At 34.3% G+C, this 24,927-nt stretch overlaps 1 protein-coding gene across 1 annotated transcript in view; it reads left to right on the top strand.

Annotated features, from left to right (window-relative positions):
* The window catches only part of LRRIQ1 (leucine rich repeats and IQ motif containing 1), a 264,793-nt gene that overhangs the window by 58,201 nt on the left and 181,665 nt on the right, over positions 1 to 24,927 (top strand). Inside the window, exons 11-14 of the mRNA XM_081084809.1 lie at positions 13,251 to 13,444; positions 13,973 to 14,100; positions 18,852 to 18,925; positions 22,218 to 22,311. Of these exons, the coding sequence (XP_080940935.1) occupies positions 13,251 to 13,444; positions 13,973 to 14,100; positions 18,852 to 18,925; positions 22,218 to 22,311 (490 nt within the window). The remainder of the gene's footprint in view (positions 1 to 13,250; positions 13,445 to 13,972; positions 14,101 to 18,851; positions 18,926 to 22,217; positions 22,312 to 24,927) is intronic.

Raw genomic sequence — 24,927 nt, 5'->3', positions numbered from 1 at the left:
GAAAAAACAAAACTGTATGATTATTTAAGGCTATGACGCTGTTATTTTCCTCCAGAGGTCTTTACTGTTTGCTCTAGCAATCTGTGTGCAGCCAAATCTATATATAGAGAGAGACTATTTAAAGCTGGCTTCAGTAGCTTGGAGCCATTCTGTATTTGAATTAATGTATAGCACGTGGAGTTCCCGACCAAAAGTAAGGTAGGGATTCATGAGGCCTCCTTCTCTGAGGACATACATCCCTGGAGCACAGGTTTTGACTCCCTAGTTTTGCAAGTCATCTTTTCCTAGAATTAATAGATATTTCTAAATAATATGCTCATTTCACTTTTTTGGAACTTAACCCTTTTCTTCTATATTATTTTAGTTATTAAATGCCTTGATGTTCATATTTTGTCATTTTTTTCTGGTTATCAATAAAGAATTATTTGATTACCTAACTACTCCGTATTTACTGTAAACAGAAAGCCTTTGCTACATTTTTTTATTCCTTCCTCCCCCAACCTTGTCTTCTTTTGAGTTGATTGTTGTGGTTTTCCTCATTTCCTCTTTTCTTCTTTAAGATCTTAAATTACTTTCTCCTGAGGTTGATCCTTAGTAGTTTCTTGTAGCAATAGTTGATAAAAACAAAACAAACAAACAAAAAACTCTGCCAGATTTTGTTTGTATGCAGGTTTCTTTATTTATCACTTGTATTTGAATCGTTTAACTGATTATATTTTTTAATTGAATTTGATTATCTTTCAGTAACTTTCAGACACCATTCCATAATGTTCACTGTTGCTGTTAAAAGTCAGATGTCAATTACATTTCTGAAAGTTCTGAGAGTATTTTCTATGCCTTTTTATAGTAATTTTCCTTATTATTTTTGGTATGTGCTTTTATTCTGATGTGTCTTAGCTTTTATTCTGATGTTTCTTCTTCATTCATCCTGCCTGGGGTTTGATGCAGTTAATGAATATGTAGCTTGCACTCTTTAAATGTATTTGGCTATTTGTCAGCCATTATCTTTTCAAACATTTTTTTCTTATTTTTTCTCTCCTTCTGAAACATATATCTATCGTTTGATGCTAGCTTTCATATTTCCTGTATTCTATTTTTCTGTCTTTTTGCTGTTTCTAGATAATTTATATATATGTATCTATACTAGAAGCCTGGTGCACAAAATTTGTGCACAGAGTGGGAGGTCCCCTCAGACCGGTCTGCACCCTCTCCTAATCCAGGACCGCTGGCTCCTAACGTTCACCTGCCTGCCTGCCTGATAGCTCCTAACTACTCGCCTGCCTGCCTGATCACCCCTAACTGCCTCTGCCTGCCTGATGCCCCTAACTGCTTGTCTGCCTGCCTGATCACCCCTAACCACTCGCCTGCCTGCCCCATCGCCCCTAACCGCTCTCCTGCCTGCCTCATTGCCCCTAACTGCCTCTGCCTCGGCCCCCATTGCTGCAGCTTCATCCAGAAGGACGTCTAGAATGACGTCTGGAAGGTCATTCGGCTGTCTGGTCTAATTAGCATATTACGCTTTTATTATTATAGATACCTGTTGACAAATTCTGACCTGCTATGAATCCAAGTTATTGAGGTTTTAATTTCAATTCTAATTTCCATGTGCATCTAGTTTTTCTGGAATTTGTTGTTCCTATTAACTCTTATTTTTGGTACCCTATTTTGTTGTATATTTTTTGTGATTTTTGAGGTCACCTATTTATTTCCCTTAAAATTAAGGCTTTGGGATGAAAGTTTGTTCTTTAACGAGGATTTTTTTCAGATGCAGGGAAATATAAACAATCTAAAAAAATTTGTGCTACAATTAAAATGAATTTTAGCTGCAAATTTATGAGAGAGTCAACTTGGGTTTATTTTAAGAAGTAGATTTTTTCCCTTTTTCTGAATTCTGAGATTTGAGACAGATAATTTAATTATTTCCTGTCCTCTGGTTGGATGTAAGTGGTTGGGCTTCCATATATATGTGGAATTGTCTGTTTTACTTGTCTACCATAGGTGAATTTTGAGTTTTGCCTCCTCAAACTGTTAGGCTATAGAAATTGATCTTCCTGTTCATCAGATTGAACTAATTTTCTCACACTGAAAATTGGCTTTACTGTTCTGCTTATTCTCTTTTCCTACCATATTTATTTAGATTTTGAACTTCAAATTGTTTACTTTCTAAGCAACTCATTTGGAAACATTTTTAAAAATCCTCTTCCAGTTTTGTCAGATATAATATAATTTGTGTTTTTCAATGATTTATTAAAACTTGTGCTTCTGATTTATTTATTTTGGATAAACTAACTCCTCTTTAAGAAAATAGGACAAATTAGGATATTTATACTTTCTCCAATCATTTTTCCCCCTCACAATTTTTATTATATCAGAATTTATGACACTATTTCTGTGTTTTTTTAGCAGCACTAGATTCGTATGAAAATGGGTCAGTACTAGTTCTTTTTACAATTCTTTCATCTTTTGATTGTCTGGATTACATAGTTTATTAGCTCTTTTTAAATCTTATTTTTTTAAATGAACTAATGGATGCTATATTCCTTGAATTCGTACACACTTGAGAATACCTGTCATTGCCTTCATACTTAAATGAGAATATATTTATGCATTCTATTTTGAGTTCACACTTTGACTTAGTACTTTGTAGACATTGCTCCATTGAATATATGATATTGTATTTTGCTGTGGTAAACTGATAGGCTAACTTGATTTTTCTCTCTTCATAGCTGATTGGTGTCTATATTTCTGAATAACATTTTCTTTGTCCTTGGTCAATAACTCACCCAAGAAACATCTTATTGTCAACAAATTCACACAAATTTGTCTTGGAATGTAATTTATTTTTCAAACTACACATTAAGTTATTCTTTCAATTCTGGAAAATTTTAGTTTTATATATATGAAAACTTGTTTGGCTTAATTGTATTTTTCAGTTATAGATGATTTATATTTTGGTTGACTTTGTCTATCTTTCATGTCTATTATTGTTTAACCAATTTAATCTATGTCTTTTTATCTTTTGTTTCTTCACATTTTATTCTCAATGTGATTATTTCTGCCTTATTTAGCTCTCTGAGTCTCTTCTATAAGTGTTGTTTCTAAATTATTAGTCTGTCATGTCCATTTTGGCACATTTGTTTACCTATATCTGTTGTTTAAATATCTTTGGTCCATTTGTTTACCTGCACCTGTTTTAATATATTTGGTCTATTTGTTGACCTATATCTGTTGTTTAAATATTTTTTAATTGTTGTAACATTACATTTCTTTAAATGGGCCTCCATAGCCCAAAGCATTTTTAACATATTTTCTTCTTTTGCATGTTTTTTTCAGACTAGAATACTTACTGTATTAGTTATGTGTTGTTGTGAAGCAAAGTACTCTGAAACTTAGAATTTAAAACCACAAACATGTATTACCTCATATTTTCAGTTGGTCAGGAAACTAGGATTGGCTTAGCTGAGTGGTTTTGGCTCAGGGTCTCTCATGAGGTTTCAGTCAAGTTGTTAACCAAGACTGCCTATATCCCACAGCTTAATGAAGCTGAAAGAACTACCTCTAAGCTCACTCACATGGTTGTTGGCAGACCTCAATTCCATTTATTTTTTTAGATGATTTTCTTTATTTTCCTCATAAGGATAATTTTTTAGGTTGTATAATCAATATTTGCTGTCTTTTTAAATGAATAGTCTCACTATTACATATAGGCTAGTGTTTTAGAGATCCTACCAAATACAGTGGGGCCTTGACTTACTAGTTTAATTGGTTCCGAGACCAAGCTCGTTAAGGAGCTCGTTAACTTAAATTACTCTGTCAACTCAATGCAAAAAATGGGCCGAGAGACAGCTGGTATCTCAAAAAACTCGTTAGTTGGGACACTCGTAAGTCAAGGCCCCACTGTATACATTTTAACATTTCACTGAATTTCCTTTAAAATTTTCATGTTAAATGTCCTACTATTTATGTAGAGAGTTCCTCCAGTTTGGGTATATAACAAACCCTTTTGATGGATGACAGAATCAGATTTTCCCATGTTCTTCTGCAGTTCAACCACCCCTCGTTGGTAATGGTCAGAATTAAATACAGAATAACAGTTCTATTCAATACTTACTTTGATTTTTTAAAAAAATATATGATTTTTAAAAATTTTACACAAGAAATGCATTCTCATTTAAAATTTATCAAGATAAAGGAATATACAATATAAGCAGTGAAATTTTATCTCTCTACTGACACCTCTTTTTTATTTTGTAGGAGTAACCACTGTTCCCAGTTACTTATGAATCAGTCAAGCCCTTGTCCTATGCAATACAATTATAGATGTGTAGATTTAGATACAGGTATACTCAGGCATTAAAAGTCTATGTATGTAACTTAGATTTTACATATAGTTATAAGTCATAGACATTCTTCTATATTAGAATACTTCATATTGATGATTATATATTTTCACTTTATACTCTATAATAACTATTTTTTTACGGATAGACATTTAACTTATCTCTATTTCTTTGTTTTTAAATAATATGGCAAGAATCCTTCTATATATTATTTTATAGTTTTGTATGTATTACTGTATAATGGACTAAAGGCCCATCCAGGCACCGGTGGAGTCCCTCAGCCTGGTCTGCGCCTTCTCGAATTCTGGGACCCCTCGGGGGATGTAAGACTGCCTGTTTCAGCCCGATCCCCTGGCCTGTGGGCCGAAACTGGCAGTCCGACATCCCCCGAGGGATGTAGTAGTGCACCAAGTGGCAGGCGGCCGAGGAGGAGCCCAAGCCCGGGCCAGGCACCCTGCTGCTCCCTCTCATCCCGACCCCACTGTGCTTGCCGCCACCACCGCTGCTCAGTATAGCTGCCATGGAGGCGGGAGAGGCCGTGCTGCTGCAGCTGTGCTCAGCAGCCATGAGCCCAGCGTCTGGCACCCATCAGTCACTGAGCGGTGCTCCCATTGTGGGAGCTCACTGACCACCAGGGGGCATCTCCTGCGTTGAGAGTCTGCACCCTGGTGTTCAGTGCGCATCATAGAGACTAGTCTACTAGTCATTTGGTTGGTCAGTCGCTTAGGCTTTTATATATATAGGTAGATTCCTAGAAGTAGGAATGCTCAGAAATACACCACTGTATCTGAAGCTTGAAATCATATTAATTTCATCACATTAAATCTATTTTATAGAATAGACTAATCATACCTTCTCTGTATATTGATTGAAAATCATGTTGTCTTGCCCTAGCTGGTTTAGCTCAGTGGATAGAAGAGTCACAGGTTCAATCTGGTCAAGGGCATGCATCTCAGTTGCAGATTCAATCCTTGGCTTGGTTGGGGTACATGCAAGATATTTCTCTCTCTGCTTTTTCCTTTAGTTCTGTGAGTAGCTGTTTAATATATTTCGGTGCTCCCTGGTTGGATGCATATATATTAAGAAGTGTTATGTTTTCCTGATGTAGTGTTCCCTTTATCATTATAAAGTGTCCATCTTTGTTTCTTGTTATCTTTAGATTTATTTTATCAGATATAAGTATGGTTACACCTTCTTTTTAAAATTTTTTTTAGATCAAGTTATTACATATGTGTCCTATCCCCACATTACCCCCACTCATGCCCTCACCCCCTGTTGTCTGTGTCCATTGGTTTGGCCTATATGCTAGCATATAAGTCCTTTGGTTGATCTCTCCCCCTTACCCCCACCCTCCCCTTCCTTCCCTCTGAGGTTTGATGGTCTGATTGATGCTTCTCTGTCTCTGGATCTGTTTTTGTTCATTAGTTTATGTTGTTCATTATATTCCACAAATGAGTGAGATCATGTGATATTTGTCTTTCTCTGACTGGCTTATTTTGCTTAGCATAATGCTCTCCAGGTCCATCCATGCTGTTGCAAATGATAAGAACTCCTTTTTTACCACCGCATAGTATTCCATTGTGTAGATGTCCCACAGTTTTTTAATCCACTCATCTATTGATGGGCACTTAGGCTGTTTCCAAATCTTAGCTATGGTGAATTGTGCTGCTATGAACATAGGGGTGCATATATCCTTTCTGATTGGTGTTTCTGTTTTCTTGGGATATATTCCTAGAAGTTGGATCACAGGGTCAAATGGGAGTTCCATTTTTAGTTTTTTGAGGAAACTCATACTGTTCTCCACAGTGGCTGCACCAGTCTGCATTCTTACCAGCAGTGCACGAGGGTTCCTTTTTCTCCACATCCTCGCCAGCACTTGTCGTTTGTTAATTTGTTGATGATAGCCAGTCTGACAGGTGTGAGATGGTACCACATTGTTGTTTTGATTTGCATCTCTTGGATGATTAGTGACTTTGAAAATGTTTTCATATATCTTTTGGCCTTTCTTCTGTCTTCTTTTGAAAAGTATCTATTTAGGTCCATTGCCCATTCTTTGATTGGATTGTTTCTCTTTCTTTTGTTAAGTTGTATGAGTTCCCTATAAATGTTGGAGATTAAACCCTTATCAGTGATAACGTTTGCAAATATGTTCTCCCATGCAGTGGGCTGTCTTGTTGTTTTGTTGATGGTTTCCTTTGCTGTGCAAAAGCTTTTTATTTTGATGTAGTCCCATTTGTTTATTTTCTTTTTAATTTCCATTGCCCTAGGAGCAGTATCAGTGAAGAAATTGCTTCGGCATATGTCTGAGATTTTGCTGCCTGTGGATTTCTCTAGTAATTTTATGGTTTCCTGTCTTATGTTTAAGTCCTTTATCCAGTTTGAGTTTATTTTTGTGTATGGTGTAAGTTGGTGGTCTAGTTTCATTTTTTTGCATGTATCTGTCCAATTTTTCCAACACTATTTATTGAAGAGGCTGTCTTGACTCCATTGTATGTTCATGCCTCCTTTATCGAATATTAATTGAGCTTAGTGGTTGGGTCGATTTCTGGGTTCTCTATTCTATTCCACTGATCTACATGTCCATTCTTGTGCCAGTACCAGGCTGTTTTGAGAACAGTGGCTTTGTAATACAGCTTGATATCTGGTATTGAGATCCCACCTACATTGTTCTTTCTCAGGATTGCGGGTATTCATGGTCTTTTTTTATTCCAGATGAATTTTTGGAAAGTTTGTTCTAGGTCCGTGAAATATGCCGTTGGTATTTTAATGGGGAGTGCATTGAATCTATAGATTGCTTTGGGTAGTATGGACATCTTCATGATGTTGATTCTACAAATCCATGAACAGTGTATGTTCTAACATCTGTTTATGTCTTCCTCTATCTCCTTTTTCAGCATCCTGTAGTTTTCTGAGTAGAGGTCTTTTACCTCCTTAGTCAAGTTTATTCCTAGGTATCTTAATTTTTTTGGTGCGATGGTAAATGGGATTGCTTTTTTAGTCTCTCTTCCTGTAAGTTCATTATTGGTGTATAGAAATGCCATAGATTTCTTGGCATTAATTTTGTATCCTGCTACATTGCCGAATTCATTTATTAAGTCTAATAATTTTCTGAAGGAGTCTTTAGGGTTTTCTATGTACAATATCATGTCATCTGCGAATAAGGACAGTTTAACTTCTTCTTTTCCAATTTGGATGCCTTTTATTTTTTCTTTTTGTCTGATCGCAATGGCTAGTACTTCCAGTACTATGTCAAACAAGAGTGGTGAGAGTGGGCGTCCCTGTCTTGTTCCTGTTCTTAGGGAAATGGTTTTAGTTTTTGCCCATTGAGTATATTGTTGGCTGTGAGTTTGTCATATATGGTTTTTATTATGTTGAGGTATGATCCTTCTATTCCCACCTTGCTGAGCATTTTTATCAAGAAAGTACACCTGCTTTTTTGTGGGTGTTATTTGCTTGGAGAATCATTTTCCACCCTTTTACTTTGAATCTACCTTTGTCTCTGCTGTTTAGATGTGTCCCTTGAAGGCAACATATGGTTGGGTTTTGTTTTTTGATCCATTCTGCTATTCTGTGCCTCTTTACTGGTGAACTTAGATCATTTACATTTAGGGTAATTATTGATGTATGAGGATTTCCTATAGCCGTTTTATCTTTTGTTTTCTTTTAACTCTGTGCTTCCATTGGTTCTTTTCCTTTATTTTTCTACCTGTTGTTTTTGTCTGGTGGTATTCCATACATCTTTCCTCTGTTTCCTCTTTTTTTTTAAGCTACATGTCTTGTTTGGGGGATTTTTGTGTGTGGTTGCCATTAGTTTTATAAAAAGTGAAGTTGCATATATACCATAGTTTTTTTCCCCTTTTGAGTGCATCTGATCTTCATCTTCTTTTGCCTATTCATACCTGTCCTTCTTCCCCTTGTATGTTTTTATTGTCATAAATTATCCCTGTTTATGCGGCAAAGTTTTGACAATCCTTCTGATAGTGTTATGATCTTATGTTCTTTGTTTCAGGTAGAATAACCCCTTGAATATTTCCTGCAATGGAAGTTTTCTAGTAATAAACTCCCTCAGTTTCTGTATGTCTGGGATTGTTCATGTTTCTCCTTCATATTTAAGTGATAATTTTACTGGATATAATATCCGTGGCTGGTAATTTCTCTCTTTCAGGCATTTGGATATTTGGTTCCACTCTCATCTTGCTTGTAGAGTTTCTGCTGAGAAGTCGGGTGAAATTCTGATGGGTTTCCCTTTGTAGGTTACTTCCTTCTTTTTCCTGGATGCTTTGAGGATTTTTTTCTGTGTCACTAATTACTGACAGCTTAATTACCAAGTGCCTTGAAGTGGGCCTCTTTGGATTAAGGTAACTAGGTGTTCTGTTTGCTTCTTGGATTTGAGGATCTAGTTCTTTCCATAGATTGGGAAGTTCTCATCCACTATTTGTTTTAGTAGACTCTCCATTCTATACTCTCTCTCTTCCTCCTCTGCTATGCCTGGATTCTGATGTTATTTTTATTTTTTTATGTAATCAGAGAGGTATCATATGGCTCTTTCGTATTTCTTTATTCTCAGGTCTTTCTCTTCTTCCCTTTGCATCATTCCTTGATTTCTATTTTCAATATCACTAGTTCTTTCCACTAACTGGTTGCTTCTGTTTTCTGTGCTCATCAGTTCACTCTTAATTTCTTTAATAGCCTGCTTCATTTCCAGGATTTCTGCCACATTCTTTTTTAACAATTCAATTTCTTTGGAGAAATATTCATTTTGTTCATTGATTTGTTTTCTGAGTGAGCTGGATTGCCTGTCAGTATTTTCTCGAATCTCATTGAGTATTTTCAGAACTGCAATCTTGAAATCTCTGTCATTCAACTCACATAATTCCGTGTGTTCCAGCCTGTTTTCTGGGGATTTTTCATTTTCTTTCTGGTCATTGTTATTGTTGTGGTTGTTCATGGCATTCGTTGTTCTCCTTTGTTTTCCCATTTATCTCTGAGGAGGTCTTTCTACTTTGTTGCAGTAAATGGCACTGAATTGCAAGATTTTTTTTCCTCTGAGGCCTCACAGTTTTGAGCCTCTGCAGCTTCTGTAGGGCTGTATTGCCTCTACAGCTTGGGGGTGAGGTTTGTTTTTCCTTCACAGTAATGTCAGTCCCTGACCTCCAAGGTTCTAGCCCAAGCACCCCTCCTGGGGTTCAGTGACAGAAAGAAACTGTCTCTACTGCAAGTGCTCTTGGCCTAAAGACAATACACTCCTGGAAACAATCCAAGAGCAACAGGGGAGGGGGGGCAAGATCTGGGAATCTAATCAGCGGCAGGGCTCTGTGATCTACTTTCTTTGCCTGAAAGCCGTCAGCCAGTCCCAGTCATGGGTAGCGATTCTGTAAGGAAGGTGTCTGCTGACTCACAGCTTACGCATGCAACTCAGATCCCATTCACAAGGCACACCTATGGTTCAGATACTCTCTCACTGTTTGTGTGTGCGACCACACAATGCCACCACTGCAGTGGCTATTCCAACTGCCAGCCACTTGCTGGGTCAGCTCTCTATTGGTCCAGGCTGGCTGAGAAAATTGCTCATGATTGCTGCCGTCAATTCCCAGTTGCTGCACTGAAGACATGCTGCTGCATGGTAGCCGTGTTCAGCTTCCCTCCCTTTTCTCATCTCCCCGCTTATTCCAAGGAGCTCATGTTAGTTGTTCCAGTGTGCAGGTCGCTCAGGTGTGCATCTGTGTCGAGCAGGGACTTCTTTGTTGAATTATAGGTGATTATTTTGTTTAAATGTTAGGGGGAGAGGATAGATGCGCCCGTATGCCGCCATTCCTCTGATGCCACTCGACTGTATATAATTTGATGTAAATAAAAATGCCTTTGAATAAATAAATTATCCTAGAGGCCTAGTGCACGAAATGTGTGCACTTGGGGGGTGGTCCCTCAGTCCAGCCTGTGCCCTCTTGCACTCTGGGAGCCCTTGGGGGATGTCTAACTGACAGCTTAGGCCCATGGGGAGCAGGCCTAAGCTGGCACTTGAACATCCTTAGCACTGCCATTGAGGCAGGAGAGGCTCCGGCCACCACCACTGTGCTCGCCAGCAGTGAAGCCGGCTTCTGACTGAGCAGCACTCCCCCTGTAGGAGCCCACTGACCACCAGGGGGCAGCTCCTGCATTGAATGAGATCAGGCTGAAACTGGCTCTCTGACATCTCTGAGAGGTCCTGGATTGCGAGAGGGTGCAGGCCAGGCTAAGGGACCCCACCGGTGCACGATTGAGGCTGGAGAGGGACCGTGGGAGGGCTCTAGGGTCTGTCTGGCCCATCTCATTCAGTCCCGATCGGCCGGACACCAGTAGCAAGCTAACCTACCATTCAGAGCATCTGTCCCCTGGTGGTCAGTGCACGTCATAGCGACTTGTCGGCCAGCTGACTGCCCCCTGGTGGTCAGTGCATGTCATAGTGAACCATTGAGCAGCTTTAGCATATCATTAGCATATTACGCTTTGATTGGTTGTATGGACTACTGGACACTTAGCATATTAGGCTTTTATTACATAGGATAGTTTTATTTTTAATTTTACTAACTACTATCATCCTTACAGTATTCAATTTGCCTTTTCCTCTATTATCCTTCCAATTGTTCTCCTACTTTATCTGCAATTTCCTTTCAGCTTCTTATGCCAGATCCTTTACCATTTCTCACTGTGTAACCTAATTTGTCATTCTGAATTCTTTTTTTGGATGACTTTTAAAAGTTTCATAAATTCTTCATAGTATTCTTTTATAGTATTATTCACTTTAAATGAGTTAATTGAAAATTATATTTATGATTAGCTCTGAAAAACTTAAGAGCAATGTACATGCCTTTTAAAAATATTGAGCTTATATGAGTAGCTTGCTTAAGACATTTAAATATTTGGTAAAGGACATTTGAAGTTACACAATTACAAATTAATATTAATTAGTATTTCATTCTGCCTGGAAAGCATTTATCTGCTTCAGTGGGTTTAATTGATGCTCATTAGATATAATCATTGAATATACTATACTCCAAAGTGTTTTTATTTCAGCAGACTTTAAATTATATTGCGGATAATACATATTACTATTATATGTAATATTCTATTTATAATCCCTCAGAATTGATAATATATAATTGATTTATTATTTTAAATTAGTCAAATATCTAACAGGGTAGAAAAATTTACCCCTGAATGACATCAGATAATAATTTTCTCTCAGTCATAATTGCTATTTTACATTACAGGGAAAATACTTGTATATTGATCCTAGATAAGAATTTTTTAAAAATATAAGGTTACTCCTTAAAATTAAATTTCAGTCTCTCTTTCCTTCTTTGGGTCTTCTATGCATTTTCCTGCTTCTCTTGAATATTGTGTAATCATTTCTCACTATAAAAATTTTACTTTTAGCATAAAATATATTCTTTTTTATAAGAAATAATCATTTGTCACATTGTTACTTTGACTCAAACTATTAGAGATACTGTAATTTTGAAATATCATTTTTCTTGAAATGTATATAAAGTATTTTATAATACACTCATAATCCTTACTATTATATTATCACCATTTAGTCAATCCAGTTAGGGCATGCATTTAAAAAAACATGAAATAGAATTAAGTTTTCTGTTCTGTTCCACTGGTCTATATGTCTGTTCTTGTGCCAGTACCAGGCAGTTTTGAGAACAGTGACTTTGTAATATAGCTTGGTATCTGAAAAAATAAATTAAAAAAAAAATTAAGCTCTTAAAACTGAGTTAAAAAAACAAAACATATGAAAACATGTTCAAAGTCACTAATCATCCAAGAGATGCAAATCAAAACAACAATGCGGTACCGTCTCACACCTGTCAGATTGGCTATCATCAACAAATCAACAAACGACAAGTGCTGGCGAGGATGTGGAGAAAAAGGAACCCTCCTTCACTGCTGGTGAGAATGCAGACTGGCGCAGCCACTGTGGAGAACAGTATGGAGTTTCCTCAAAAAACTAAAAATGGAACTCCCATTTGACCCAGGAATATAGGAATAGATTCCAAGAAACTAGAAACACCAATTAGAAAGGATGTATGTACCCCTATGTTCATAGCAGCACAATTCACCATAGCTAAGATTTGGAAACAGCCTAAGTGCCCATCAATAGATGAGTGGATTAAAAAACTGTGGGACATCTACACAATGGAATACTACACTGCGGTAAAAAAGAAGGAATTCTTACCATTTGCAATGGCATGGATGGAACTGGAGAGCATTATGCTAAGTGAAATAAGCCAGTCAGAGGAAGATAAATATCACATGATCTCACTCATTTGTGGAATATAATGAACAACATAAACTGATGAACAAAAACAGATCCAGAGACAGAGAAGCATCAATCAGACCATCAAACCTCAGAGGGAAGGTAGGGGAGGGTGAGGGTAAGGGGAGAGATCAACCAAAGAACTTATATGCTAGCATATAGGCCTAACCAATGGACACAGACAACAGGGGGGTGAGGGCATGAGTTGGGGCGGTATGGGGGTAATGTGGGGATAAGGACACATATGTAATAACTTAATCAATAAAAATTTTTAAAAAACTGAGTTTAAAAATTATTTTTTAAAAAAGAGTCCTTCTATCTATCCATTGTCCCATTGTCATTAGAAAATAAAACATTCTGTGCCCAATGTACACCTTTTAGAATTTTGTTCACTTTTCAATTGATATATATCATTCAAAAATATATCTCCCCAGTACAATTTTAAATAATAATACATTTTACACTTACACAGTTTTCAGTAGGAATCTTGTCTAAGACTTTATTGATACTAGCTTTAGCAAATATAAATGCATAATTATTCTGAAACTCTCGTATAGAATCTTGAAGAATTATGATACAATTGATCTGGAAAATTTTTCTTCTAGGTGGTTTAGAATCTTTAAAAAATCTTCAGCAACTAATTGTGGACAACAATCAGTTAATTAGTACAAAAGGCCTTTGTGACACTCCTACCATTATCTACCTGGATTGCTCACATAATCATCTTACTAAAGTGGAGGGTATTGAAAACTGTGGATTGCTTCAAATACTGAAGTTACAGGGAAATTACCTAAGTGAGGTAATTGCTTTGAAATCATTTCTGTGATTAATGCAACATTTTTCTTTTGATGAAAATATCAACCACATATTTCAAATAAACATTGATTATTTTTCTTTTGCTTATCAGTGTATCTGATTTTAAGTTTATTTTAAACTATTGTACACTTTCCAGTATTTAAACAAATGTTTGCCATAGTTAGGAAAATTTTTAAAGAAATCTAATTTAACATTACTTTTTCATAATTCCAAAATATAATAAATCAAATCTTTTAAGTTATATTTTAGTATGTAGTGGGATTAACTTTTCTATCATGTAATTCTAACTAAAATTCAGCATAAAATACTTTCTATACAAAATTCTAATTGAGGTTAATTCTTAAAAATTTAATTTATACTAAAATTTTCATAACATTATTCTTTGATTTGTGATACACAGTTTACCAGAATATATCTGTTGTTAGTTTTGATAAATTTTATACTTTTAAATTTGGTTAAGTGACAAAAATATTTTGCTTAATATAAGCTAATGACACAAATTTAAATACAGATTCCACCCTTGGAGAATCATGTTCTACTACGAGAATTGTACTTGGATGATAACAGCATTTCAATTGTGGATGCATGTTCTTCATATTGGCTGCCTTTGCTACAAAACCTGACTCTGTCTCAAAACAGGTAAAAAATGAACTTTACTTAATAAATGCAGTAAATGATTACTTAATTGTGTGGCCTTCATACTAAGTGGAAAAGCTGTTAGTTTTCCCCCCAGTAATTCATAGAAAGTGCATTGCAATGAATTGGTACTTAAATTATAAATAAAATTTTATAGAATTAAAAAAATTAAAGTGTATTGACATACCCTTGAATTTTAGTAGACTTTTAATTGTCACTTATCCTACTCATTTTGTTTTTTCTCAAAATGTACTTGTAGAAAACTCTTAGAGCAGGTTTGTTTATATTTGTAAAGAATATAGTCCTTGGAAAATACAGGAGGTAGTTAATTTAATTCAGAAGGATGTCTCATTCTCTCAAATGGTACTTATTAAGTCCTGGAAGAAGGATTTTTAATCTGCTCTCAACTTGCATGTCTTTTTGTAACTGTTAAGATAGATTTAAATTCGATTTCCCTAAGGATATAAAGTAACACTTAAAAAAATACCTTAACATTAAATTGAGATGGGTACCTGTCACAGGAGTTCCATTTGAAACCACCAAACATCTGGATCTTTGCAGAGAATAACTGTTGAAACCAAAGCAGGAGCACAATATGTGTATGTCTCCCTCTGTTTAATATTTCATTGAGACTGTTCAGACTAATATGATTAATTTGTTCATGAAAGGCACATGGAGTATGGAAAAGGAACCACCTTTAACATAAATTTCTTCTTTGAGTTACATAATTCTTGCAAAACAAGTAAACAAGTACAACCCAATGTTAATATGTATATCTATCCCCCCACAAAAAAAGTTTTCTCTCAGTCTCTGCCTGAATAGTGTTCATCTTTTAAGCATGTACACTCCAAATGGTTTAATTTATATCTATCATATACTATTCCACTACTTGACAAATCAGAACCAACTGTGTATTCAAAAATACCTTCACATTGTTTTAATCAGATCTAAAATATGAAAGGTGATTTGACTTTAAAAGGATATTTATCCCAGAGTCAGCTCTATCAGATAACACTATTTAAGCAATTTGGGCCACCCAAAAACCCATTGGATTTTTTATTCAATATTTCCAGATAAGAGATAAAATGTTAATAGAAATACTTAGCTGTGCTTTGGATATATGCAAAAAAAATCCCTCAGTAGTGGACATATTTAGCATATACCATAGAAATGTTTCTCAAGCCACAGTGATGAGCATAATATTTTAAAATATTAGAAATATTTAAATTATGAACATTTTTGAGAAATAATGCCTTTAATTTTATTGAGCCATTGAAATCATCAAAGAAATATTCTACTTTTAAAAGTTAAAGGTGATTCTGGCTAATAGATTTTTGCCCTATCAATCTGATATGACTAGGAATAATATATGCAGCTAGACTATTAAAATTTATTTTAGAGATAACTATAATTGGTATACTTAAAATAAAATTATTTATAATTTTGTTTGCTTAGCTTTATACATTTTATATATTGAGATAATGCTTGCTATTTTGTGGGATACAAAACTGAGTAATATATGTCCTTTCCCTCAAAAAACTGTTAGGAATAAAAGAGCTTAATCTTGAACTTAATATATTTAAAAAGAGATTAAATTATGTAATATGCTTTTTTGAACATTTTAATACTACTGTCACATATTTGAATTTAGTTTTTGTGAATCTCTCAAAGCTCTTTGTACATCCAAATGTCTACCACTTTTGAAAGGATGAAAGGGGAAGTATGAGGGAACCATGGAAATGTGATTGATCTGAATGAACATATACAGTAAAAATATTATTTTCTAACATCATAGTAAAAATAATTTTCAATCTCAGGATTTTTCATAATAAGCTAATATGATAAACTGTAAAGAGTAGCCATTTTACATTAAGCTTTCACATATGCATTGACCTTTTCAGAACCATATCAGGTTTGGTAAAATTCAGACTCAGCAGATTTAGGTTTGAATTCTGAATCCACATTTATCTGTCAGTTGACATTGAACAACTCTTTTCTCACTACCTGAACTTCACTTTTTTCATGTGTAAAATAAGATAATAATACCTACCTAACCTATTTTATGAGGTATAATAATGATCCAAAAGGAAAATGTTAGTGAATGCATTTGTAAACCTGAAAAAAAATTTATAAATTAGATATTTGTATTTGTGGCTGGTATGTCTTTTAAATTTTATATATTCTTCTTTTAGTTTTTGATAAATATTTTCATCACAGGGAAGAAATTATGTCCATATGCTCTTTTTCCAACAAATGAAATACATATAAAGAATGATACTTAGCACATATTCTTTGAAATACTTGTTTCATTCTGACTTCTGTTTTAAATTTTCATTAGGACATGTGACTGTTTTAAGTTTGACTCTGCGGCGTTATAACTGGAGGACTCTCTGGCTTCACAAGCCTTTCTACTTCCAGTGCGACTCTAAGTAGGAGCAGAAAGTGGAAACTATTACCCATCGGCTGCTCATTGTACAAATCTTTTGCTTTTTGTCGTCTTTGAAATTTATATCTTTTTTATGCCCAGGGCTAATGTGACAAGGTCAAATAGTATTAGGTTTTCACTAATGTCCTTTGTCTTTCTGGTTTGAATTTTCTTAGGAAAAATATACACAGAATGTCAGTAACAGTTCTAGAGTTTGTGTGTTTTTGTTTTGTTTTAAGATTCTACTATTAGGTTTCTACCATCCTAATGCATAGTTACAAAGGCGAATGAATAGCCAGTTTTCTTGATTTAAATTTCCAAAAATGAAAACGTGATTCTAAAAGCATGGCTATCGGAAAAGATAAAATTTCAATATTATTAAAATATTTGATCAAACCAAATATTTTTTTACTTGAATAGGTATATGCAAAGGGTTTTTTTTTTTTAATTCTAAAACTTTCTTAGTTACTTTTTCTTGATGTCTTCATACAACCTGTGTTTTACCTCTACTGTATGTTGCTATGTAACTAATTGGTGGAAAAAAAATTTACTCTGAAAAAAGAGAAAAACTAATTATCGGCTAATCTTTCCAAATCCTTTTAATAGAAGAGCAAAGAGTTATTATTGGACATATATTAAAGGTAGAAAACAAATAAGAATTTTCTTTTAATAAATACATTTATTAGAATTATATATTGAAGAATAACTTCCATTTCCTACTTGTAATAATAATGTAGAACATGTCTAAATAGATATGTCTTAATGTTAGGGCTTAAATCCACTAAGTATACAGTGACGAAGTTTTAAGGTTTTTTTTTCCCTTTATTTTCTTTGTTTTTCTGTGTCTATGTGACATTTCAGTAAATTTTACTATTAAGGACTCTGTGTACAAATAATGAAGTAAATGTATAAACGAAATGGCCATATTTTTCCACGTTTTCTTTTATTACCTTGGATTTCCCCCACTGGACGTTGTTTTTAAGAAGTAGTGTTGTGTAGGTTTAGTATAAATAGTAATATTGTACTTAGGATTGGCTACATTCAGAGAGATCTTCCAGCCTGTTATTTAGTCTATGTTTTCATCAGTAGTATCCTCTGTCTTTCTGCTAATACAGAACAGGATAGTACAAGAGAGAAGTCAAGGTCAGTACAAGCGATAGTTTTGTGTCAGATCCATGAGCCTCCAGTAACAGTATTATTCTGTAACCTTCTGAACTTAATAGTAGTGTATATATATTTTTTCAATTGCTAAGAGCTGTTAGAACTAAAGATGAAGAAATCTGCCAGGCCAACTGAAAAGGCAATATTTCTTAAAAACAACAACACAAAAAACCTGGAAATTAATGCATACTTTTTTTTTTGTACTATAAATATTCCTTCCACTGAAGCATATTTTGAACAATTATAGAGTTCCAACATTTATAATGGGAATTGGTTCAGAACACTATTGTATTTGTGATGAGAATATATTTTATATGAAAGAATTTTTGTTTTATTTAAAGATTCAGATGATTTGACTTAATTTTTATTTCCAAATATCTAGGATAAGGTGATATTATGTTCATAGTAGGTGTAGACTTGTCTTAGAAATGCAAGTCAAACTAAAGTTAATTTTTCTTTTATGACTTTTGTTTCCAATGATGTGATATTTTAAATATTATGTTCCTTGCTAGAATATAGGCTCTTAATGACAATTTTAACTTAGAAAGTGATAGACACTTTTAAAAGTAGGAGGAAAGTTTATTATTAGAATTTGAATATGCATAATTTAACAAGAGCATTGATTTTAAATATTCATATATTTCTGCCAGATTGTCTATACTACTGTTATAAAACATTTTCTATTATTATTAGTGATCTTAATCAGTTATCTTGTAAAAAAGTGAAGATACATATTTTTATGAGTTTTTCCTTCTAGTGGTTTAATCCAGAAAAAATACATAAATATTATAAATTTGGCCTTATACGAAGACAAAAACAATTAACAATAAAACATTCACTTGTTTTTATTTAAATAGCACATATACACTAAAGAAATGATATTTGTTATTTAAATTGGCAAGCCCATGATAATTTCTCTATAGAAATGAATATAAGTTTTACATTATAAAATAAATACTTAGATTTTATAATTATTGCATTTTAATAAGTACTGTTATTTAGTGTTATTATAATTGTATTTTAGTGTACAAATACTATTGCATATTCAATTACATATAATTGCATATCATTTAATTGTACTATATGATTTATAATTATATAGTTAGTTCAATAATGTTAAGGCCTTTCCAATTTAAAAATTTTATGAATTCTATTTTTTTGTTTTCAGCTTGACAAAAATCACACCACTTTTTCATTTTGTTTCTCTGGAAAAACTGAATGTCAGCAACAACTGCCTTTCTGGTAAGTTTATAATAATATATAATTGAAAAAAAATTTTTTTGAATTTCTGTTCCAAATATCATTGAGGAGCTGTTTTAGATAGATGTGTTAATGATACATACACACACTTACATAGAGAGGAGGAACATTTTCCTTTTTACCTTCTTAAGTTCTTAGGCTGAGACTAAGAATTAAACTGACACAAGAAAAACAGGGAAAAAAAGTTTTAATTGTAGGGTTTCTCCCCCACACACATATACATGGGAGTTCTCCCAAGAAAAATAAAGATCCCAAGAAGCAGTTAGAATTGAACACTTACCTAGAGAATTGGATAAGTGTAGTAAATTATGAAAATGTGACCAGGCAAAGGTCCTTGGTTTAAGGAATTTAATTAAATAAAAAATTGAGTAGGAAATAAGGGTTAGTTTAACAAGTTTGTTTGTGTATATTTCTCTCAGCCTCTCTTCCTGTCCTTGTGAGAAGAATGTCTCTTTCCTCCTGGTATAGGGAGGGTATCTTTCAACAGGAATTCATCTCCTGCTTTAAAGAAAAAGAAGAAAGGTCAGAGTATTTTTACATCTGCTGTTTTATAAGTTCCTTAAAAAAGGCATGGTGAAATAATTCAGTTGATATATTCTTTCTACCTTTAAAATCATACCACTTCCATATCTTTCTGGTAGAACTGGGCATATCTCTCAATTAGATTGTTATTTTAAATTCATATACCTTTTAACTATGAAATAAGTAGCCTAGTAAAGGTAAAAAAAAAAAAAATCCAAAACATTGTCTAACTTGTGGACTCCTAACAGGTATATAGTAGACACCAATTAAAAATGTACTAAATTAAAAAATGATTAATTCATTTGGCTGACCCATCCCCCAAAGTTTGCCCATCCCTCCTCCCTGTGAGTCCCCTCATAAAGATAACTATAGTTCTAATTTGTCACCATAGGTTAATTTTGACTGTTATACATTTTTATATCAATGGGATAAAATAGTACATTATCTTTTGCTTCCAATTTTCTTTGCTGAACATTCATGAAATATTCCACTATGTCATTTATATATGTAGTTTGTATTGTTTGTTTGTTTTGCTGAAGTGTAGTCAATTATATGAATATAGAATACATCACAATTTGTCTATTCTCCTGTTGATTGATATTTTGTTTGTGGTTCGGAGATACTATGATTATAAAGTTCCTCCGGAAAATCTTATGTAAATCTTTTTGTGGATATATGTTTTCAGTTCTCTTGGATAAATGCAACGTGCGAGTGTTCCAATTGCTCGATTCTACAGGGTGTTTTATATTTCATTATTGTTTTAGTTTGCATTCTCATGATGAAGAATGATATTGTGCCTCTTTGCGTGCATTTTTGATGACTTCTGTGTATTTTTATGTCTACTGAAGTTTCCTACCATTTTTAAAATTTGTTTATTGCTCTTTTTCTTATTGATTTATAAATTTTATAAATTAAAATACATTCTGGATGAAGTTATATTTTGTAAATATTTTCTCCCAGAACTTTTTTACTTATTAATTTTATATGTAGATGAACAGAAGTTTTAAGTTGTGATAAAATTAATTTATCATATTTATTAACTATTTTTCTTTGTGTCCTTTGTAGTATTTTCCCACCTCCAGAATGAGATGATTTTTCATGTTTTCTAATAGAAGTTTGATACTTTTAGTTTTTACCTTTGGGTCTTTGACCTATCTCAGATTCATTTTTATGAATGATATGAAGTAGGGGGATGAATTCAGGTTTTAATATAGATATTTAATTGTTTGAACAACATTTGTTGAATAAGCTTTTTCAACATTGAATTACTTTGGTGTCTCTGTCAAAATTGATTTGCATTAGGCTACTTTCTATTAACGTGTTTCTATTAACTGCTTTTCTCTGAATGGTAGGTCATATTTTTCTATTTCTTTTTATGTCTAGTGCTTTGTAACTGTATGTTCAACATTGTGCACACAGTTTATTTACTGGGTCTGGGCATTGTTGTCCTCCTTTTAAAGGGCGTTAAGTTTGCCCTAGGCAGTTTGGCTCAGTGGATAGAGCATTGGCCTGCAGACTGAAGGGTTTTAGGTTCGATTCTGGTCATAGGCACATACCTGGTCTGTGGGCTGGATCCCTAGTCGGGGGCATGCAGGAGGCAGCCGATAATGATTCTCTCATCATTGATGTTTCTGTCTCTCTTTCCTGCTTCCTTCCTCTCAATAAAAAATATTTTTTTAAAAAAAGGTGTTAAGTTTAACTCTGGCAGACAGTTAAAGTATTAATAGATAATTTGTTTCTGTCAGTCTTCATTATATTCTCTCCTAGGACAACTCATTTAAGTTTTCAACTCTTAGTGCATGCCCCTACACCAGGCCATTTCATTTCCAATGCATAGCCTTTTGGGTTTTAGTTGAATCTCTACTCAGTTGGGCCTCATTCTGGCTGGGCTGGAACTCCAATGTCTTTCATGTCTGCATGAACTGTAGTGTCATCATTCAGCTCTTAGCCCTACAGAATGTGATCTCTGCTAGTTTTCTGTCTTTTCTGCCTGTATAACACCTAGCCCTCCTGCTGTAAATCTTCACATAGACTCTTCTCCCACCTCCCACCCCCAACACATATATACACAGCTTCTTATCAGTACTTTTTACCATAAGTTGCAGCTTCAGTTCTAATCTTTGCCTCCTCACTCAGCAAGATAGTTTCTTTGCTTGTTTTCCAATTTCTTGCTCTGAAGTGGTAAAATGCTTTCAGGTAGAAAACTACGGTGCTTGTAAGGTCACCATGTGTGTTTCCCTTCTCTCAGAGTCAGGCTTAAAAACAGGTGCTTCATATGTAATTGTCCAGTTTTATGGTGGTTTTCTGTGGGAGAGAAATTCTGAGATTGACCGACTATTTTTATTTTTGTAAGTTTAATAGGTCCATGTAATTCTATTTAAGGATATGTTCAATTTTACCACTTATCCTATTACTTTAGATTTCACTTTTTCCAATTTTGTGTTTACAACCTTAAATGAACTGTTTTAAGCCATTTACACATGTTATTTTATTTAATCTTCACCCTGTGAGATAGGTATGAAACTGAATTATAAATCAGTTGTATGATTTACATAAGTCACACAGCTGCTAAATGGAAGAAATATATATTCTGGCAGTAGAGTCTGTGTTCTTAATATAGCATGTATATTGTTTTCTGCAGAACAAATACTTTTTATTGCTTATTTAACAGCTAATTAAATAAAATGTTCATTTATTTATGATTTCTTTATCTGAAATATTTCATAATGATTCTTACTGTTTATTTTTATAGATCTTACAAGTATCCTAAAGTGGTTTGATGCATGCTATTCTCTTCGTGAATTGAATATCACTGGAAACCCACTTCTTCAAGAAATAAACTGGAGGTAAAAAACAAAACAAAACACTGTTGTACCCTATGTACATACTTTATGATAGCTGTAGAAAACAGAAGTTGGTGAAAATTGTTTTGAGTATACAGTTTGCTTGGGAAAAGTTAATAAAGATAATTTAAAAGTTATTCAAGACAAAATAGTTTTGTAAGAATAGTTTGAACATATTTTTCAACCTATAATAATTTTTGGCATTTTATGAACTAATGCAGATTTGAACTGATAATTCTGATCCATATTACTATTTTGTGATAGTGTTAGTATGATGTTAACTTGTTTTTATTTTTATTTATGAAAAGACATTTATTTGTTGGGAATTACTTTTTATGAGTCACCTAAATCTCTTAAAATTGTTTCCCTTCTGTCAATAATTTGATTTTGTTTTAATTTCTTAAAATAGGAAGTTTGTATATATTATATGTATTATAAGCACGTGATTTCATGCCTCTCTTTGAAACATTGCAGTACATAGGTGTAAATGAAGGAAAGTATTCTGTAATTTTAAAAATTAATTTTCTTCTTCAAAAAAGTTATTCTAATTGAAACTCTCATATTATGCTAGCACTGTTTCCCCTAAATTGACTAGCATCTTTTATATAATCAACTTTTTAAAAGATAATTACATATAATAAATGTGTTTTTTTTTAATCACCCCAGAAAATTACCTCATTCGCTATTGCTGTCAATTCCTTCTCCTGGGACTTTAAAACTGTCTCTCCACTGTCTTTATGTCTTCCATGGTTTTTTACCTAAAGTTAGCTGACATTCTTATCTTCATTCCTCTGTCTCTGGATACTTTTCTAAAAAATCCTCACCTAAGGATATGTTTAGACAGGAAGGGGGAGGGGTGGAGAGAGTGAGGGAGAGAGAAAGAGAGAGAGAGAGAGAGAGAGAGAGAGAGAGAGAGAGAGAGAGAGAAGAGAAAGAGGGAGAAGAGAAAGAGGGAGAGAGAGAGAGAGAGATTGCCTACCATATGCGCCCAACTTGAAACCTAGGTATGTGGCCTGTCCAGGAATTGAACCTGCAACCTTTTGGTGTACAAGACAATACTCCAACCAATTGAGCCACCTCCCCAGGTCTGTCTCTGGATACTTTTTTAAAAAATGTGTTTTTATTAATTTTAGAGAGAGAGGAAGGGAGAGGGAGAGAGAGAAAACATTGAGTCTGCAACATGTGTCCTGAGTGGGAATCGAGCCAGTGACCTCCGAGTGCAGGAGATGTCACTCAACCAACTGAACCACACTGGCCAGGGCTGCCTCTGGATAGTTTTAAGATGTTCCCTTTATAAGTGCTTCTCAGCAGTTTGATAATGATGTGTTGGGTATGATTATATATGGATTTATTCTGCTTAGAATTAATTAAACCTCTTGGAATTAAGGGATTGATAATTTCCATAAAATCTGAGAATTTTTGCCCTGCTTGGTTTGGCTCAGTGTATAGAATGCCAGCCTGTGGACTGAAGGGTCCTAGGTTCGATTCTGGTCGGGGATTGGGGGCACGTGCCTGGGTTATGGGCTTGACCACCGTTGGGGGGTGTGCCTTAACACCATTTGCAATTTTTCTCCTAATCATGCTCATGTTTTCCTGAATCATCTTGGCAGAATATTTATAATGCTGTTTTCACATTCTTGTCTGCTAATTCCATCAACTTTTTCATTTTGTGTTTGGTTGTCAATGGTTTCTTTTTTCTGATTGGGTCATATTTTCCTGCTTTTTGCATAACTGGTAAATTTTGGTTGTATTACATACATTTTAAATTTGATATTGTTGATAGCATATTTTTAAAAAAATAAATGGTTTCTATTTTGTTTCTGACATGCAGCAGCTAAATTAATTGGAATTAGTGAGACATGTTCAAAGCTTGCTTTTAAGTTCTGTGGGAAATCTTTAGACTAGTGCTAATGTACTCCCACTACTGTGGTGCTGAGTTTCTGAGTATTCTCCCTAATACCTCTTATAGGTATTCTTTCAACTTTAACTGATCAGAATTACTTTCAGTCCTGTGCCCTATGTGGATTCCTATCATGTTTCTGCCTTTTGCTTTCCACTGGTTCTTTCCCTTGTTCTCACACACCCTCTGATCATTACTCATTTACCCAGGTCCAGGTCAATTGCATCCCAGAATACTGAGACTTGCGTATGTCCACTTTGGAATTTCTGGTGATGATTCTGGCCTAAACTTGTGTTTCTTTTTAATGTTCAGAAGCATGCATTTGTTAAAAGATTCAACATGATTTATTATACATTTGACATTTGTGTCATGTCAGGTCATGGGTACATCAAGGCAGAACAAAGCTAAAATAGACTGGGTATGCAACCCAGTACATCAAGGTGAGTTGGTAATATGCAAGTATAGGGAAAAGCAATCATTTCTTAAAGTTTAGATAGGAATATCTGTTTCAGGATACTCAGAGTTTGGATCAAGTCAGCAAGTCTTATCAATTTGATCACGTAGTGAAAATAGAACAGTCTTGAGCAAAATATAGGGAAGAAGGAATTTAAGGTTTAAAAAGGGGTTGTTATGACACCTGACTTTAGGGCAGAAGCAGTTGACTCTCTGCTCTGACTTGATTTCCCTATGACACATGGCCACAGTCAAGGAGACCCTGG

Source organism: Myotis nattereri, assembly GCF_964212035.1.
Source record: "Myotis nattereri genome assembly, chromosome: 2".
Taxonomy (NCBI): domain Eukaryota; kingdom Metazoa; phylum Chordata; class Mammalia; order Chiroptera; family Vespertilionidae; genus Myotis; species Myotis nattereri.
This window is presented reverse-complemented; position numbering and strand designations above follow the sequence as displayed.